Here is a 17,957-nt window from a genome sequence, read left to right as displayed (position 1 = left end):
GATCCAGAGGAGTCATGGGAGAAGGTCATGTGGTCAGATGAGACCAAAATAGAACTTTTGGGTCATAATTCCACTAAACGTGTTTGGAGGAAGAAGAATGATGAGTACCATCCCAAGAACACCATCCCTACTGTGAAGCATGGGGGTGGTAGCATCATGCTTTGGGGGTGTTTTTCTGCACATGGGACAGGGCGACTGCACTGTATTAAGGAGAGGATGACCGGGGCCATGTATTGCGAGATTTTGGGGAACAACCTCCTTCCCTCAGTTAGAGCATTGAAGATGGGTCGAGGCTGGGTCTTCCAACATGACAATGACCCGAAGCACACAGCCAGGATAACCAAGGAGTGGCTCTGTAAGAAGCATATCAAGGTTCTGGCGTGGCCTAGCCAGTCTCCAGACCTAAACCCAATAGAGAATCTTTGGAGGGAGCTCAAACTCCGTGTTTCTCAGCAACAGGCCAGAAACCTGACTGATCTCGAGAAGATCTGTGTGGAGGAGTGGGCCAAAATCCCTCCCTCAATGTGTTCAAACCTGGTGAAAAACTACAGGAAACGTTTGACCTCTGTAATTGCAAACAAAGGCTACTCTACCAAATATTAACATTGACTTGCTCAGGTGTTCAAATACTTATTTGCAGCTGTATCATACAAATAAAAAGTAAAAAATCATACATTGTGATTTCTGGATTTTTTTTTTTAGATTATGTCTCTCACAGTGGACATGCACCTACGATGACAATTTCAGACCCCTCCATGATTTCTAAGTGGGAGAACTTGCAAAATAGCAGGGTGTTCAAATACTTATTTTCCTCACTGTATATAACTGTATATAATTGAAACATTTATAGCACAAAAAATCTTATATATGTGTATTACTTTGGTACCGTTGACTAGATAATGTCTATATCTTATAAATTGTACACTTTTCATTTAAAATTTTATTTGTTTAGCGCTTTAAACAATGGACATTATTGTCCACAAAATGAAATAGTTAACATAGTTTTCACTTTTGAACTTATAACTTTTATAAATCAGTGCATAGACTTTATGGTTTATCCCTAATGAGCGAGCCAGTGGCGACTGGGTCAAGGAAAAACTTTATGAAAACTATGAGGAAGAAATCACCTGGCTTTCACAGAATGTCTATTCATTACAGTTCCATCATTGCTAAGGTTATCAACTGTTCCCTGAGAGAGACTTAAATGCAAAACTGTTCATAGTGATTATAATCCTAAGGTACTGTAGCAGTGTTTATACTAATTACAGTTCCAATTCCATGGTTAATAAGTTTAAGGCTCTACAGTAGAACTATCTTCAGCTGCACCAAGTGGTCCCCGAATTGAAAAGAACTCCATTCAGAAGTAGGGCATCAGGCTGAATCTGGAAGATATGATGATAACCGGCAGACAGACAGACAGACAGACAGACAGACAGACGGATAGCCTCTCAAAAGTCTGGAAACACCTAGTTTTTACACACAGTAAACAGCAAAAAGTTGAACAATACAATGACTGGAAGAAAGTTCTGCAAACAGATTGGACATTTTTGTCTCTAACAGGAGAACTTGTGTAAGATAAAGACCTGGAAAGTCAAACATGCAGATGGAAACTCCATGGTTTAGGGTTTCATTGGAGCAGGGAAGGTTCCAGAAAGTGGAAGGAATCTTAAACCAACATAGCAACAATTCAATTCAATTTATTTTTATTTGTACAGCGCTTTTAACAATGAACATTGTCTTAAAGCAGCTTTACACAGATAATGTGGTGATAAAAAATAAATATGTTCTTTATAAGTAAGTTTGTCCCTGATGAACAAACCGGTGGCGACTGTGGCAAAGGAAAAACTCCCAGAGATGGCAAAGGAAGAAACCTTGAGGGGAACCAGACTCAAGAGGGAACCCATCCTCGTCTGGGTTGCACCGAATGTAAATTTATAGCAGATATACAATGTTGCGGGGTACAGTGATGATGATCAAAAGCAAACTGTAGTCCTGAGTCAATGTAGCAGACTGTTGACATTAACTACAGTCCAATCCATCCTCAAAGCGCCCGTTCTTACTCCGGAATTTCATGGAACCACCCAAGGCGTTGATGAGGAACCGTCCCAAGCTGCACAAAGTGGCCTCTAATTGAAGAGAACACTATCCAGAGGCAGGCCTGGACAAAGTGGTAAGATTCACAGAGGGAAGAGGGGCAGGAACAGTGGTCACATTCCATAGTTCAAACACCATGCAATTCCGTCTGGACCGCAAATCGACTTTACCATACAACAAGACAGTGAGCCGAAGCGTACGTCCAAGCAAGCAGTCTGCTCCAGTGATATCTATCATGAAATGGTCCACCCAGTCACCGCATCTAAATCCTATTGAACTGCTCTGGATCACAAGAAAGAAAGAAATCTCCTGTGCGATTTTCCAAAGAGAATCTTTGGAAGGTTTGACGAGCAATTTCAAAGTATTTCAGCAAACTGTCCTGAACTATCCTGATAGAAGGATTTTTCAATTGAAACAAAGCGGAACACCTGGACATACAGTAGAAATGTGTCATTTCCAACACCTGCACTGTTACTTTGTGCATATTATTGAAAGTGTGCATTGTTTTTTTTCTTTCCTTCACCACAAATGATGATGGCACAATAAAGATAATTTAATTCGACTAGTTAAACATAGTGTCATGTCACAATTTCAATTAAGTCTTTCGGCTGGATGCTTGTGCTTGCTTCTTTTGTGTCATGTAGAAACAACAACAATGAAAAAAAAAGATTTTCGGGTTTGAGGTTGCGTTCAAAGCCACTATTATTGTCGTTACTGATGTATTTGTATTTGCGGTATTAGCGAATCTTCACCTCCGTGAGTCACGTACGCAGCGTACAGGCATGCGGGTGAAGCTTGAATCAAGAGAGACTGAGGAATGAAGGAAGGGTGATTATTTAGGATGAAAGGGCTATATTGTGGGGTAAACCTGAATAAAAAACTGAAGGAAAACACATACACAGAGGGAGTAACGTGGCATGTCAGACTGCACTGCAAAAAAAGATCTAAGCTTTAGATCAGTGTTTTTCACAAAGCATCATGCTTTTGTTCCTGATCAGATAACAACGCTGATAAGCGGCAGTTTTTCTCCCCAGACTACAGGCTAATTAGAAGATTTAGATGGCGGTGTTTACTTTCGCAGATTAGACTGTGTTTGCATAAACATGAGCACGGACTCGAAACACGTTTAAAGGAGCAGCTCGAGCAAATGTGTGCAGTTTGCTTCTTTACCTGGAATGTAGACGTACAACTTTACATCGTAAAATTGACGCCATTTGGTCAGAGTATAGGGTTAGCTATAATACAGCACCCCTGGAGGTTTAAGGGCCTTGCTTAGGAAATAGAATCTTGGAAATACCAGGCTTGAACCCTTAACTTCCAATTAGTAACCCACTGCCTTAACCACTGAACTACCACCTCCCAATTGTAGCTTGATGGTGCTGGGATTTAAACTTAAACTCTGAGCTATAGCTTTCACATTTGGAAAGACTCCATCAATGCTAAACAGGTTTTAGAGCAACAAATACTTCCATCCAGAAAACATCTTTTACATGGAAGGCCTTTCATATTTTCAGCAGGATACTGCATCTGTTACAACAGCATGGCTTCACAGTAGAAGAGTCCGGGTGCTGATCTGGCCTGGCTGCAAATCCAGATCTTTTACCAGACGAAATTATTTGGTGTGTCATGAAATGAAAAACAAGACAAAGTAAACCCAGGACTGTTGAGCAGATAGAATCCTGTTTAAAACATAAATTGTACACCATTCATCTCCCAAAACCTCAGCAAATATTCCCCTCTGTTCCCAGACATATATACAGTAGATTATATCAGCTGTTAAAAGAAAAAGGGATGCTTCACTGCGGTAATATGGCCCTGTCCCAACTTTGCGGAGAAATTTTACAGCCATCAAACACAAATTTACCTTCTTTTTTTTTCCCTTGAAATGGTACATGTCCTCAGTTTTCCTTTGTTTTCTATCTGTAATTCAGACAGACAGCAAATCATATATTTACTTAAGCGCCTTCTGGATCTAACTCATGGCCCCTTTCACCAACAAGCCTTTATAGTGCAAAAAAAAACCCAGGAACAATGATTAAATATACAGTCAGGTCCATAAATATTGGGACATCGACACAATTCGAACATTTTTGGCTCTATACACCACCACAATTGATTTGAAATGAAACGAACAAGTTGTTTAACTGCAGACTGTCAGCTTTAATTTGAGGGCATCCAAATCAGGTGAACGGTGTAGGAATTACAACAGTTTGCATATGTGCCTCCCACTTGATAAGGGACCAAAAGTAATGGGACAGAATAATAATCATAAATCAAACTTTCACTTTTTTTAATACTTGGTTGCAAATCCTTTACAGTCAATTACAGCCTGAAGTCTGGAACGCATAGACATCACCAGACGCTGGGTTTCATCCCTGGTGATGCTCTGCCAGGCCTCTACTGCTTGTTCTTGGGGCATTTTCCCTTCAGTTTTGTCTTCAGCATGATTCATGCTCAATCGGATTCAGGTCAAGTGATTGACTTGGCCATTGACTTGGCCATTGCATAACATTCCACTTTAAAAATTGCATAACATTCCACCTTAAAAAACTCTTTGGTTGCTTTTGCAGTATGCTTTGGGTCATTGTCCATCTGCACTGTGAAGCGCCGTCCAATGAGTTCTGAACTTCTTTTTAAGAATGTTCCAAACAGTTGTTTTGGCCACCCCTAATGTTTTTGCTATCTCTCTGGCGGGTTTGTTTTGTTTTTTCAGCCTAATGATGGCTTGCTTCACTGTTAGTGACAGCTCTTTGGATCTCATCTTGGAGAGTTGACAGCAACAGATTCCAAATGCAAATAGCACACTTGAAATGAACTCTGGACCTTTTATCTGCTCATTGTAATTGGTATAATGAGGGAATAACACACACCTGGCCATGGAACAGCTGAGAAGCCAATTGGCCCATTACTTTTGGTCCCTTAACAAGTGGGAGGCACATATGCACACTTTTGTAATTCCTACACCGTTCACCTGATTTGGATGTAAATGCCCTCAAATTAAAGCTGACAGCCATCTGCAGTTAAAGCACAACTTGTTCGTTTCATTTCAAATCCAGTGTGGTGGTGTATAGAGCCAAAAATTTTAGAATTGTGTTGATGTCCCAATATTTATGGACCTGACTGTATCTAGACATTCTTTTCGATGCATCACGTTAACTTTCATGCTAAAGCACCAATGCTTTATATATATATATATATATATATATATATATATATATATATATATATATATATATATATATATATATATATATATATATATATATATAAACACTGTAGGGGCAGTATATACATTGCTCCAAAACATCTTTATTGCTGAACTGCATCTGGGGTAAAAACGGAAATGTGTGTATGTTATTTTTTTGCGTTGGTCATGAGTAAAGACACACTACTACAGCCGTTATCGAGTAAGCATTTATGCAAACTAGCGTAAAAGATAAGATGCTGATGACCAAGACATTTTACCACCAACAGCACAATGGAAAAAAATGACTGAGTGATTCATCCTTTAAAGAAAAATTAAAAATAAAAAATAAAAAACGGGTAAAAGGTGATGCATTAACATGTAGCCAGGACTGGGAACAATGTGAATGCAGTTGTCTTTGATCTGATACAAAGAGCTCTATCAGAAACACTTCCTAGGCCAAAGCAGGTTCCTGAAGGGTGACATTACAACACACACATACGCACACACTTAAATACACTTCTGTCTGAAGTGCAACATTAAAGCCTAGTACACTTTACTTCAATACAAACTGTAACTGATAACTGATAATACACCACACACACTACCATTACAAACACCATTATAATAGTTTTTTATGATAAAGGACAAGTATGTGTACACAACCTTTATTCTGCGGATGTAAAAATGAGCTTGCCAAGCCTGAGCACACAGAGACACACACACACACACACACAGACTCATACACATTACATTAATAGTGTGTTAAAAGAACACAAACACACACACATGCACAGTTTATTATTAATAGAAGTCAAGTCAAGTCAAGTAGCTTTTGTTGTCAATTCAACCGTATATAGCTGACGCAGTACACAGTGAAATGAGACAACGTTTCTCCAGAACCCTGGTGCTACATAAAACAACAAAGCTACATACCAGAACACAGAGCTAAGGAGACCTACAGTAAGTTGTCGTCGCCACATAAAGTGCATCGTGTGCAACCTGGTGCAAAAGACAACACAAGACAGTGTAGGACAAATACACAAAGCACAAAAGAGCCCCACTAGTAAACCTACGGTAAAGTCTGCAAAAGAGAACTGGATACAGAAGTGTGCTTGTAAATAAACACAAAATGTAAATACAAAAGGTTGTGCAAAACAGCAATAGCAGCAGTCAAATGGATGAGCAAAAAACAGCATGTAAACAGTTATGTAATAATAAAATAAAATAATATGGATGGTACTGAAGACATTGATGTGTGAAATGAGTATAAGTGTTAGTTGAGTTCAGAATTGTAGCAGCTCAGTAACACACAGTTCACAGTGGAGTGAGTGTGTGTGTGAGTTTCAGTTCAGTTGTGTGAACATGAACACATGAACACTCACACTCATCCCTAAAAAAGACATTTTCTGGATGGAAGCATTTGTTGGTCTAAAACCTGTATATAGTATAGCGAGATCAACTGAGTGCTGATATAGTCCCTCTCCTCTTTAGTCTGGAGGATGTGGTGTCCATGGTTTCCAAAAAGAAATTACAATTTTAATTCGTCTGACCACAAAACAGTTTTACGTTGGTCGATATATTGTCAGGTACATATATGATTTCATTAATTTAGTTGCATTTTTATGAAAATTTAAATTAAACCAAAAATATAATAAATGGACAATCGGTAGCACCCAGATGAAGGTGGGTTCCCTTTTGGGTCTGGTTCCTTTTAAGGATTGTTCTTCATACCATCTCAGGGAGTTTTTCCTTGTCCCAGTTGCCATTGGCTTGCTATTTAAAAAGAAAAAATGCATCCTGCAACTGTCAAAGTCAATTACATGGAAACTTCTGTGTGGCCTGGTGCCAACTGATCGGTAACGGTAGTTGGGGACCTCAGGGGGTAAAGGATAATTCAGTGCTTGTGAGCATAATACAACATTACTGCACAATGTGAAGGTGAATAACAGCCGATATCAAAGCAAAAAATATTAAAATTGTATCAAGCCTCACATCTAACTGTGGATTATCACCTTGAAATTATGGTCATTTACCAACATTCACATGTTAAAGCTGTCATTTATTAGCACAAAAACAGGCCCACAAATGTCTTTGGATGTACTAGCCTTCAATTTTCTCTTCAGTTGAACTACCCAAACCTGTTCCAACATGACAATGTGCACAAGTTACATGAAGATCTGCTTTACATGGGTTGGAAGATGTGGAAGATCCCCTTCTATAGAGCTCCAACCCAACTGAACACTTTTGGGATACACTGGAACACCACCCCAGGCCTCTTCACCTCACCTACATCAGTACCTGACTTTACAAACACCGTTGTACCTGCATGACCACAAATCTCCACAAAATCTTGTGGAACATCTTCCCTGGAGAGTGCAGGTTATTATAAGAGGAAATGGGGACTAAATGTGAAATGGGATGTTCGAAATACACACATACCAATCTTATGGTCAGACACCCCACAAACATTTCTTGATTATAGTGTACAGTTTGTATGTATATACCCCTTGTCTACTGGTAATAATAAGGCTTTTGGAGTTTTGAGTGAAGCTTTGTATCATTTTTCTGGTATTCAATGACCCATTTTGATCATAAAACTATTAGTGATTCAACCAATCAGAATCAAATATTCCAACATGTATAATTAACTAAAACAACAAAATTCATGGTGCAAAAAATTCAAGCCCGGGTTTCATTCCATACATATTCGTAGTAAATTTGATGTTGAAATATTATTTAGACATAATATTACGTGAGGGTTATATTTTGTATCCTTCGGGGCAGAATTGCCCGCAGTGGACATTTGCCACACCTGATTCATGCCTTTGTTGACTGTTAAGCCTTGAATATATGCAAAAAGTGCTACATAAATAAAGAGAGTCCATATGAGGGTGCACGTGAAGGTCACTCGCTTTGTTATAAGTAAGGACAACAGCAAAACAGTTACGACAAGAAAAAGCAACACGCGAATAAAACAGTATACAAACCAAGCCCGACGATCAGGGTTAAAAGTTTTACTCAAGGTCCTGGTATTTGAACTTCAAATGAATATAAGGGAATACCAGATTTTAAATGGGGACAAAGGTGGGAAAATAGACATTTATTTGAGTGCCTGTTGGTTCCACTTGAGTCTTTATCAGTAAATACATCCTGGTATTGATTCATTAGGACAGAGAATAAACATACCATCAGGATGAATGGAGCATGATTTTATGGTACAGGATGAAGGAATCATTGGAGCAGTGGTAGAGGATGGAGGGACCAGTGGAGGAGTGGTAGAGGATCAAGGGATCAGTGGTGCAGTGGTAGAAAATTAATGAATCAGTGGTGCAATAGTAGTAGATAAAGGTATCAGTGGAGAAGTGGTATAAGACAGAGGCATCATTGCAGTGGTGATAGAGGATTGAGGGACCAGTGGAGCCATGGTGGAGAATTGTGGGTTCAGTGGTAGAGAAAGGAGGGACCACTGGAGCAGTGGTAGAGAATGGAGGGATTAGTGGTACAGTGATAAAGCATTGAGGTATCAGGCAGCTTCAGAAAGCCAATGAAGGGAGCGTAGCAATGAGGGTTACAAGGTCTACACTGCAATTACTCCATAAATTTGACAAATATGACCTTACCTGCTTATGGTTTACCATCTTATCTGAAATTGTTACATACAACCTTTCAAAATCTCACAATCTTCCTCTTCTTCTTCTTTTAGCTTCTCCCATTAGGGGTCATCACAGCTGATCATCCGTCTCCATACCCCCTGTCCTCTACATCTGCCTCTTTCAACCCAACTACCTGCATGTCTTCCCTCACCACATCCATAAACCTCCTCCTTGGTCTTCCTCTTCTCCTCCTTCCTGGTGGCTCCATCCTCAGCATTCTCCTACCGATATACCCCATTGTCCCTCCTCTGCAAAATCTCACCATCTTCCGAATACCATTCTTTATAACCAAGATGAACAGAAAAGCACCTCATAAAGATGAGATTGGAAGAACCTTCATGTTCCACAACATTTTGGACTTTAATATTTATTTTTATAGACTTCTGTTATAGAGGGCATCAAAACACAAAGCTTCGACAGAATATTGGATTTGAGCAACCCTCCTGTCACTACTTGACCACACGCGCACACACACACTAAATGAGCTTGATTCACTTAAGCCATGAGCATGCATGCCCAGGCATTCTGTCTCTGCACGAGCTTAATCTGATTCAACCCTGATGATTCCCTTCATCCATCAACTTCACACAAAATAACAACGAACAGCTTTGGATGTTGATAGGAAACTTGATACTCCCACTTACGTCGTGTTTTTTTAATAATCTAGCTAATAGTGTATTATCAATATATTAGCTAAGCGTCCACACACATTCTCTCTCACACACACACACACACACACACACACACACACACACACACACACACACACACACAAACACACATGTAAACCAAAATCCAGTTTTATCACAGCACCTCCTGGTGCAGTCGTGTCGTTCAGTTTCACTAAAGATTTCAAGTCCGATTAACAATGCTGCTAAAAGCCTTCCTAGGTTCTCTTACACCACCCCATTGCTACACTCCACGCATAAACGCTAAATCCTAAAAACATAAGTGCTGACACTGTTTCTTTGCCATCACTTACACACATTTTGAACCACCCAATGGGTAGTGGAAGTGTGTCTTTAAATTATAAATTGTTTTCGTTTACTATGTTGTGTCTAAGCTGAGAACACAACAAAGAAGACATTTTATATATCCAAAATGGCCGCCTCCATGAGGTTACACCGTTTAGACTTAAGGCAAGTTTGAATTTTGTCCTAAACCACATCAAGAGAAGTTTGTAGCAGGTATTTTTTAAAAAATTAAATTAAGTTGGGATAGACTACCAGAAGGTGTTAGCTAGATTATCCTTGTGAAACAATTCAGCCTTTTGCTTACATCTTTGACACTTATTTGACACTCCTGACATTCATCCAACTTCCTGCCCAGGTCTTTTTTTCTTTTTACACCATATTCACACACAAACATCTCTCACATCATATCTAACACCGTTATGTAACACACAGAAGAGGCCAGGATCGCTGAGCTCTAAACCCACTCCCTCTCACACGGTGACGACGTAATTAAGAAACGTCAGCAGAAGCCAGAATAAACAAGGATGTAAAGTTGACAAAATAGAAGGCAAGATAAGAGATCAAGACCACGGCTGTGCCTTTATTTTTACAAGCCCTTTCTCATCACCAAAACCAAACACAGTTCCCACATTTATCGGCACAAAACCCTAGATACCTCTCAGAGCAGCCCGCAGTCTGTCCTCCGGCCAATCAGCAAAGACATACAGTGGCAGTTCTTATAGTGTGGGCAGAGGAGCATCAATAATCCTTTCAGCCTCTGTAGTCTTCTGATGTCTGATTGTGTAGATGAGCCCAAACCAGACTGTTATCGAAGTGCACAGGACAGACTCCATGATGGCTGAGTAGAACTGTGTAAGCAGCTCCTGTGGCAGGTTGAACTTCCTCAGCTGGTGAAGGAAGAACATCCTCTATTGGGCCTTTTTAACAATGGAGTCAATGTGATTGTCCCACTTCAGGCCCTTAGAGAGGGTGGTGCCCAGGAACCTGAATGACTCCACTGCTGCCACAGTGCTGTTTATGGTGGTGGTTGATGGGGGGGGCGGGGGGGATTGCGTTAAGCTCCAGGTTGTTATGACGGCACCAGATGCGCTTCAGTACATAACCTGCAGATATTAATACCGCTGTTCACACAGCTATTGAATTCAACGAATTAAAATGGCCACCTCGGCTCACTTTGTGCACAGGGGCATTGCTATGCTGGAACAGGTTTGGCTTTCCAAGTTCAAGTGAAAAGGTCCGGTATCCCAATACTTTGAGAGACTGTGAGACACTGATCTTCCTCTTCTTCTTCTTTCGGCTTCTTCCATTAGAGGTCGCCACAGCGGCTCATCCCTCTCCATACCCCCCTGTCCTCTACATCTGCCTCTTTCAAACCAACCACCTGCATGTCTTCCCTCACCACATCCATAAACCTCCTCCTTGGTCTACCTCTTTTGCTCCTTCCTGGTGGCTCCAACCTCAGCATTCTCCTACCGATATACCCCATGTCCCTCCTCTGCACATGTCCAAACCATCTCAATCACACCTCCCTCACCTTGTCTCCAAAACGACATGCGCTGTCCCTCTAATAAACTCGTTTCTAATCCTGTCCATCGTCATCACTCCTCATGAAAATCTCAGCATCTTCAGCTCTGCTACCTCCTGCTCCACCTCCTGTCTTTTACTCAATGCCACTGTCTTTAAACCATACATCATCTCAGGTCTCACCACATTCCTATAAACTTTCCCTTTCACTCTTGCAGATACCCTTCTATATTACTATATATATATATACAGTGAGGAAAATAAGTATTTGAACACCCTGCTATTTTGCAAGTTCTCCCACTTAGAAATCATGGAGGGGTCTGAAATTGTCATCGTAGGTGCATGTCCACTGTGAGAAACATAATCTAAAAGAAAAAATCCAGAAATCACAATATGTGATTTTTAAACTATTTATTTGTATGATACAGCTGCAAATAAGTATTTAAACACCTGTCTATCAGCTAGAATTCTGACCCTCAAAGACCTGTTAGTCTGCCTTTAAAATGTCCACCTCCACTACATTTATTAACCCCAAATTAGATGCACCTGTTTGAGGTCGTTAGCTGCATAAAGAAACCTGTCCACCCCATACAATCAGTAAGAATCCAACGACTAACATGGCCAAGACCAAAGAGCTGTCCAAAGACACTAGAGACAAAATTGTACACCGCCACAAGGCTGGAAAGGGCTACGGGGAAATTGCCAAGCAGCTTGGTGAAAAAAGGTCCACTGTTGGAGCAATCATTAGGAAATAGAAGAAGCTAAACATGACTGTCAATCTCCCTCGGACTGGGGCTCCATGCAAGATCTCACCTCGTGGGGTCTCAATGATCCTAAGTAAGGTGAGAAAACAGCCCAGAACTACACGGGAGGAGCTGGTCAATGACCTGAAAAGAGCTGGGACCACCGTTTCCAAGGTTACTGTTGGTAATACACTAAGACGTCATGGTTTGAAATCATGCATGGCACGAAAGGTTCCCCTGCTTAAACCAGCACATGTCCAGGCACGTCTTAAGTTTGCCAATGACCATTTGGATGATCCAGGGGAGTCATGGGAGGAAGTCATGTGGTCAGATGAGACCAAAATAGAACTTTTGGGTCATAATTCCACTAAACGTGTTTGGAGGAAGAAGAATGATGAGTACCATCCCAAGAACACCATCCCTACTGTAAAGCATGGGGGTGGAAGCATCATGCTTTGGGGGTGTTTTTCTGCACATGGGACAGGGCAACTGCACTGTATTGAGGAAAAGATGACCGGGGCCATGTATTGCAAGATTTTGGGGAACAACCTCCTTCCCTCAGTTAGAGCATTGAAGATGGGTCTTCCAACATGACAATGACCCGAAGCACACAGCCAGGATAACCAAGGAGTGGCTCTGTAAGAAGCATATCAAGGTTCTGGCGTGGCCTAGCCAGTCTCCAGACCTAAACCCAATAGAGAATCTTTGGAGGAAGCTCAAACTCTGTGTTTCTCAGCAACAGGCCAGAAACCTGACTGATCTAGAGAAAATCTGTGTGGAGGAGTGGGCCAAAATCCCTCCTGCAGTGTGTGCAAACCTGGTGAAAAACTACAGGAAACGTTTGACCTCTGTAATTGCAAACAAAGGCTACTGTACCAAATATTAACATTGACTTTCTCAGGTGTTCAAATACTTATTTGCAGCTGTATCATACAAATAAATAGTTTAAAAATCATACATTGTGATTTCTGGATTTTTTTTTTTAGATTATGTCTCTCACAGTGGAAATGCACCTACGATGACAATTTTAGACCCCTCCATGATTTCTAAGTGGGAGAACTTGCAAAATAGCAGGTGTTCAAATACTTATTTTCCTCACTGTATATATATATATATATATATATATATATATATATATATATATATATATATATATATATATATATATACATATTATCTACTGCTAATGTTGTAATCATTGTAATTTAAATGAAACAGATTTTGCAAAAACAAAATGAAAGCCACAAACATCTGAGTTCACACTGATTTGTCTCTAAGCTCACAGTAGTGTGTGTACATGTGCATTGCATAGCCAAGTTTAATTTTTCACGTCATTATTTTTTTCCACCACGGACCGATCTTTGTGTTTGCTGCTGAGGTTTTTTTTCAGTTTCCATGTGAACTCTTTGTTTTGTAGATGGTTGCTGATACAACGTTATTTGAAAACTGCTACAACCGGTTTCTGTCACACAATACAGCACAATCACACAGGAGAGTAAAAAGATTGAGAGGTTTGGACATGTGCAGAGGAGGGACATGGGGTATATCAGTAGGGGAATGCTGAGGATGGAGCCATCAGGAAGGAGGAAAAGAGGAAGGCCAAGGAGGTGGTTTATGGATGTGGTGAGGGAAGACATGCAGGTAGTTGGTTTGAAAGAGGCAGATGTAGAGGACTGGAGACGGATGATCCGCTTTGGTGACCCCTACACGGAGAAGCCGAAAGAAGAAGATAGCTACCTCGTGTCTTGTTGTTGTGCTGTTTTGAGATGGTGTATCCCCCGTGACATGAAACTGTCTTCAACAACCTCACATTAGTAGCAGAATTTGGCTGTTCCTTACCCGGTTTGAAGCTCCTATACAGCTGTTTATGTTTTAGTTAATGATGGAGTTTCAACCTACAGATTAAATTGATTATAGAACCTGCTTCGTATAAGTTTATCATACACCTGACTCTGATCCTTCAAAATCCCAGAGTAAAAAGTGTGCAAAAGTGAGAACCAAAAGCCAAAATCGCGGTCACACCAAATATTGATTTCATTTGGATTTCTCTTTTGCTAGCTAGCTAGCCAAAACAAGGAGTTGATCTGAACTACATATTCGATATATCAAAACGTTCTCGATGCTCTCGATGTATCTAAGTTTAAACATTATCATCTTTAAAATAGTTCCCTTGAGCAGCAATACAGCGCTTGACCAGCGTTCCCGCCACTTCTGGAATGTGTCCTGGAAGTCTTCTTTTCGAAACGTGTCAAGCACCTTCTGCAATTCGCGCTGGATCTTTTCCTTCTGGAAAAGGACAAATTCACAGGAGACAAATCTGGCGATCAGGGTGAGAGCGCGGAAGTGAGAGCATGGACATTGTTTGCCGACGATCATCATGCACGAGTTGCTGAATGGTTTTTACATTTTTGGGGATTCGGCTCGAAGGTCTTTCTGATCTCTCGGCGGTATTCCGGTGGGTTCCAATTCATCGCAAAGGTGTTTAATAGGGTTGAAGTTCTATAGCAGGACATATTCCACATCTTTCAACCCATATGTTCTTGGAGATGTTTTTCTGCAAGGGGGCATTGTTACGCTGAAACAGGAACAGCATCCAAGGAATAATATAATATGTAAATAATATGCAAACCGAAGCCGAATGAGGTTTCTTCGTTTTTATTCACTTCAGCTTGAACATCAAGAACAGCATTCTGGTCTTTATATAATAATAATAAAAAAAAAGGAAAACCTTTCCGAAATCTGTACAACCCTCGACTTTTACAAGCAACGTATTCGAAAACAGAACGCAGCGACTTCCAAGATCATAATCATGCAAATGTTCTCACAAAATCAAGTCATCCACTGGGAGCCGAGTCACGATGGGATCGGCGCTCAGGTTCGCAGCATACGTAGGAGAAAATTTTGATCCCGATATCAGCACCTTTTGCGTTGTTATAGACTCGAAATACAGCATTTCTGATCTCAGAGACCTTCGGGGATGCTTCAAGACTAAAAAGCATAGAATGAGGAGTCACTCATTCTGGTGATAAAGAGCGAGAGTTAGGAAAGAAAAAAGGAATCTTAGATGCGTATCTTTTTTTTTTTTGGTTTGTTTTTTGTCCGTTTGTTTCAACTGTAGGATGCACAGTTGTACAACTTTAACCTATTTTTTTTTAGTAGTTATGAATAGCAATAAAAACCACAATACCTAAACAAACTATTATAATTATAATAATAAATGGCATTCTGTAATACATTGACCAGCTAAATTGAGATTTTATTGACAGAAATTTTCGCAACCAAGTCATTTAAATGTTTTGCTGCTAAAAAAAAAAAAAAAAAAAAGGTCTAAAATAAATCATCATAGACTCGTATAGGATCGAGATTCACCAAGGAAAGTTTCGTATACTTGAACCGAAATCGCTGTCAGTGGTCTAAAAACTCAACTCTTACAATTAAAAACTAGAGATGATCTTAAAATGAAATTAGGGATGTTAAAAGTAAAACTACGTCATATAAATGGTATTATTTTGGTTGGAGGATGGAAAATCTGGCAACCCAGGTCAAAGCGAGTCAGACAAAGGTGATTGTGCTTTTTTATTCGTTCCGTAACTTGCCATCATTTCAAATCAAAAGTCCACGGCTATGAGTGGGAGGGACGGCGTTACACATTTTCCCGTCGTTCAGCAAGACGCGATCCGATCCTGTGTATGTGAAAGAGGGCTAACAGCGCTATCAGTCGAGTGCGGTGTTAAAAATGCGAAGCGTTGGCTGGCTTCACGCGTTCTCGGAGGCTCCCGAACCTTTCCAGCTTGTTGCCATGAGCTGATAGAAGAGCGCTGGCTCGTTAAACATCTGATAACAAAATGCTAACAATGAAAAAGGAAAAAGAGAAAAGGAAGACATCTGCAACTTGTAGTAGCGACGGTGGATCGGATCGGAAAATGTCGCGTTTCCATTTTATGATCTTGGCAGGTTTGCAATTGAAATCCATTAGTAGCACGTGTTTAAAAAGTCCAAACAATTGGCAAATTATTGGAATCGGGAGTTAGGGATTGGACGGACACGGATGGCATAATGTGAGAATATGAGGACAGAGAAATAGTGGCCTTTAGCTCACTACAGATGACAGTGTTTTTGTGCAAAAAAAATACAAAATCTGAGGCAACAAAAAGGTCACGTCCCTGTGGGCCGCCGTTCTTTTCGGTTTGTGCATCTTGGCCTCGGTGCTGCCCTCTGCTGGAGGACAGGGTCTTTAGAACCGACGGCTCCGAGTCTGGCTCTGTGGGTGATCTTGGTCTGTTCTAGACCTCAGTTAAAGCCTAATCCTGCACCCTTGGGCCTCTGTGTACACCGGATCGGCTCAGTGATGCCCCTTCCTTCAGGTCCGAGGCCCATTCCGGGGCACCAGCCCATGTTCTGCAGCATCCGATTCCCGACGTTTGAGTCTGGGATTGGCGGGATTCCCTCACCTACCACACCTATGGGAACAGAGGTGGTTAATAACATCAGTTTGAAATCCTTTTTTTTTTTGGTTAATAATTGTCCTTCACTATAGCCTTTTTCTTTAGATCGTCTTTGCTCGAGGTTCTGCTGCCAGGCCAACAGGCACATCAACCAGGAGAACGCCAAGCGTACTCAATTTCACCTTCAAGGAAGTTCATACTTCTGAGCTTATTTAGTTTGCGCTTTCTGTTCGAATAACCTCCACTCTGCTGACTGGATTTTGTGGGAATTTTGTGGAGATCTGTAAGATCATTCAGCCACAAGGGGGTTAGTAAAGTCAGGGACTGAGACGGGTAAGTGAGATGGCCTGGGGTGGCGTTCCAATTCATCTCAATACGGTTGGAGCTCTATAGCAGGAGATCTTCATGGAGCACTTTGGTGCACTTTGTGTCTTCAAGTTTGTGAGAACAGTTTGGAGAAGAAGCAGGTGTGAGTGGAAAAAGTCAGAATTTGTAAAATTTTTACACAAAATTTTGGGTTTCTGGAGGAACATATTAAGTGGCGAACCGCAACGTTTTTTAGTCTCCACCTTGTACTCTGAGCGTATTTTTTTGTAAATTGTTATTCAACCTGAAAACATGCAGAAAAATGCCAGGGGTATTTAAAAAAAAAAAAAAAAAAAAAAAAAAAAAAAAGTTATTACAGTGGCTACCAGAAATATGATTTGTTTTGTGCGTGCATGAAAACAGTAAAGAATCCATTGTTAATCGCTAACCAGGAAGTGGCTAACGGCTAACGCTAGCGACATGAATATCTCGTAAAAGGAGATAATCGCAACAATTGCGAACATCGAGGAACTGAATGGATAAAGATGTTCGTTAAAGTCTCAAGTCTCTACTAATTAACTACAGTATATTTGTTGTATTTTGTTTTAGATTCGTCTGCCTTTTTTTCCCCTATAACTTCTGCTCCGAGTCCCGTGTGGGAAAAAAGGAGGATAATCTGTATTAGGCTAATTAACTCAGAGTAACGGCGGGTCGAGGACAGGTGAACCCTGTGACCCGCGGCTGAACATTTTGCCACAACCTCCTGTTGTCTATTTAACCCGTTTGATATTTTTCTTTCGTCTTTTGCTTTTCCCTACTCTATCGTTCTTTCCGGGGAAAAACTCCGGGAAACGCAGATCGTGTGCGTTTGTCGCTTCTTTGAACCGGGGCCCGTTGCAGGACTTGATGAATCCTAACGGGCCAATCGGATCGCTGTGATTTGAGCGGCCGAGCAGGTCATGTGACCCTGAAACTGAATGTAGAGAGAGAACATTCTGGGGGGAAAAAAACTAATTATTCGAGCTACACAC

General features: G+C 40.8%; 2 protein-coding genes across 5 annotated transcripts in view; one reads left to right on the top strand and one right to left on the bottom strand.

Moving 5' to 3' along the window:
* Nucleotides 1-17,957, top strand: part of LOC310722610 (uncharacterized protein) — a 676,055-nt gene that overhangs the window by 653,649 nt on the left and 4,449 nt on the right. The gene's annotated exons all lie outside the window — the stretch shown is intronic.
* The window catches only part of gpatch2 (G patch domain containing 2), a 10,151-nt gene continuing 7,008 nt past the window's right edge, over nt 14,815-17,957 (bottom strand). For 2 of the 3 annotated variants that reach the window (XM_083535121.1, XM_083535122.1), the window contains exon 10: nt 14,815-16,635. In XM_083535121.1, coding sequence (XP_083391247.1) covers nt 16,466-16,635 — 170 coding nt within the window. In that variant the 3' untranslated portion in view covers nt 14,815-16,465. The remainder of the gene's footprint in view (nt 16,636-17,957) is intronic. The other variant, XR_014532397.1, reaches the window with a different exon arrangement.

Source organism: Silurus aristotelis (assembly GCF_946808225.1).
Source record: "Silurus aristotelis genome assembly, chromosome: 29".
NCBI classification, from domain to species: domain Eukaryota; kingdom Metazoa; phylum Chordata; class Actinopteri; order Siluriformes; family Siluridae; genus Silurus; species Silurus aristotelis.
The sequence above is the reverse complement of the archived record's forward strand: the minus strand, read 5'-3'. Positions and strand labels throughout refer to the sequence as shown.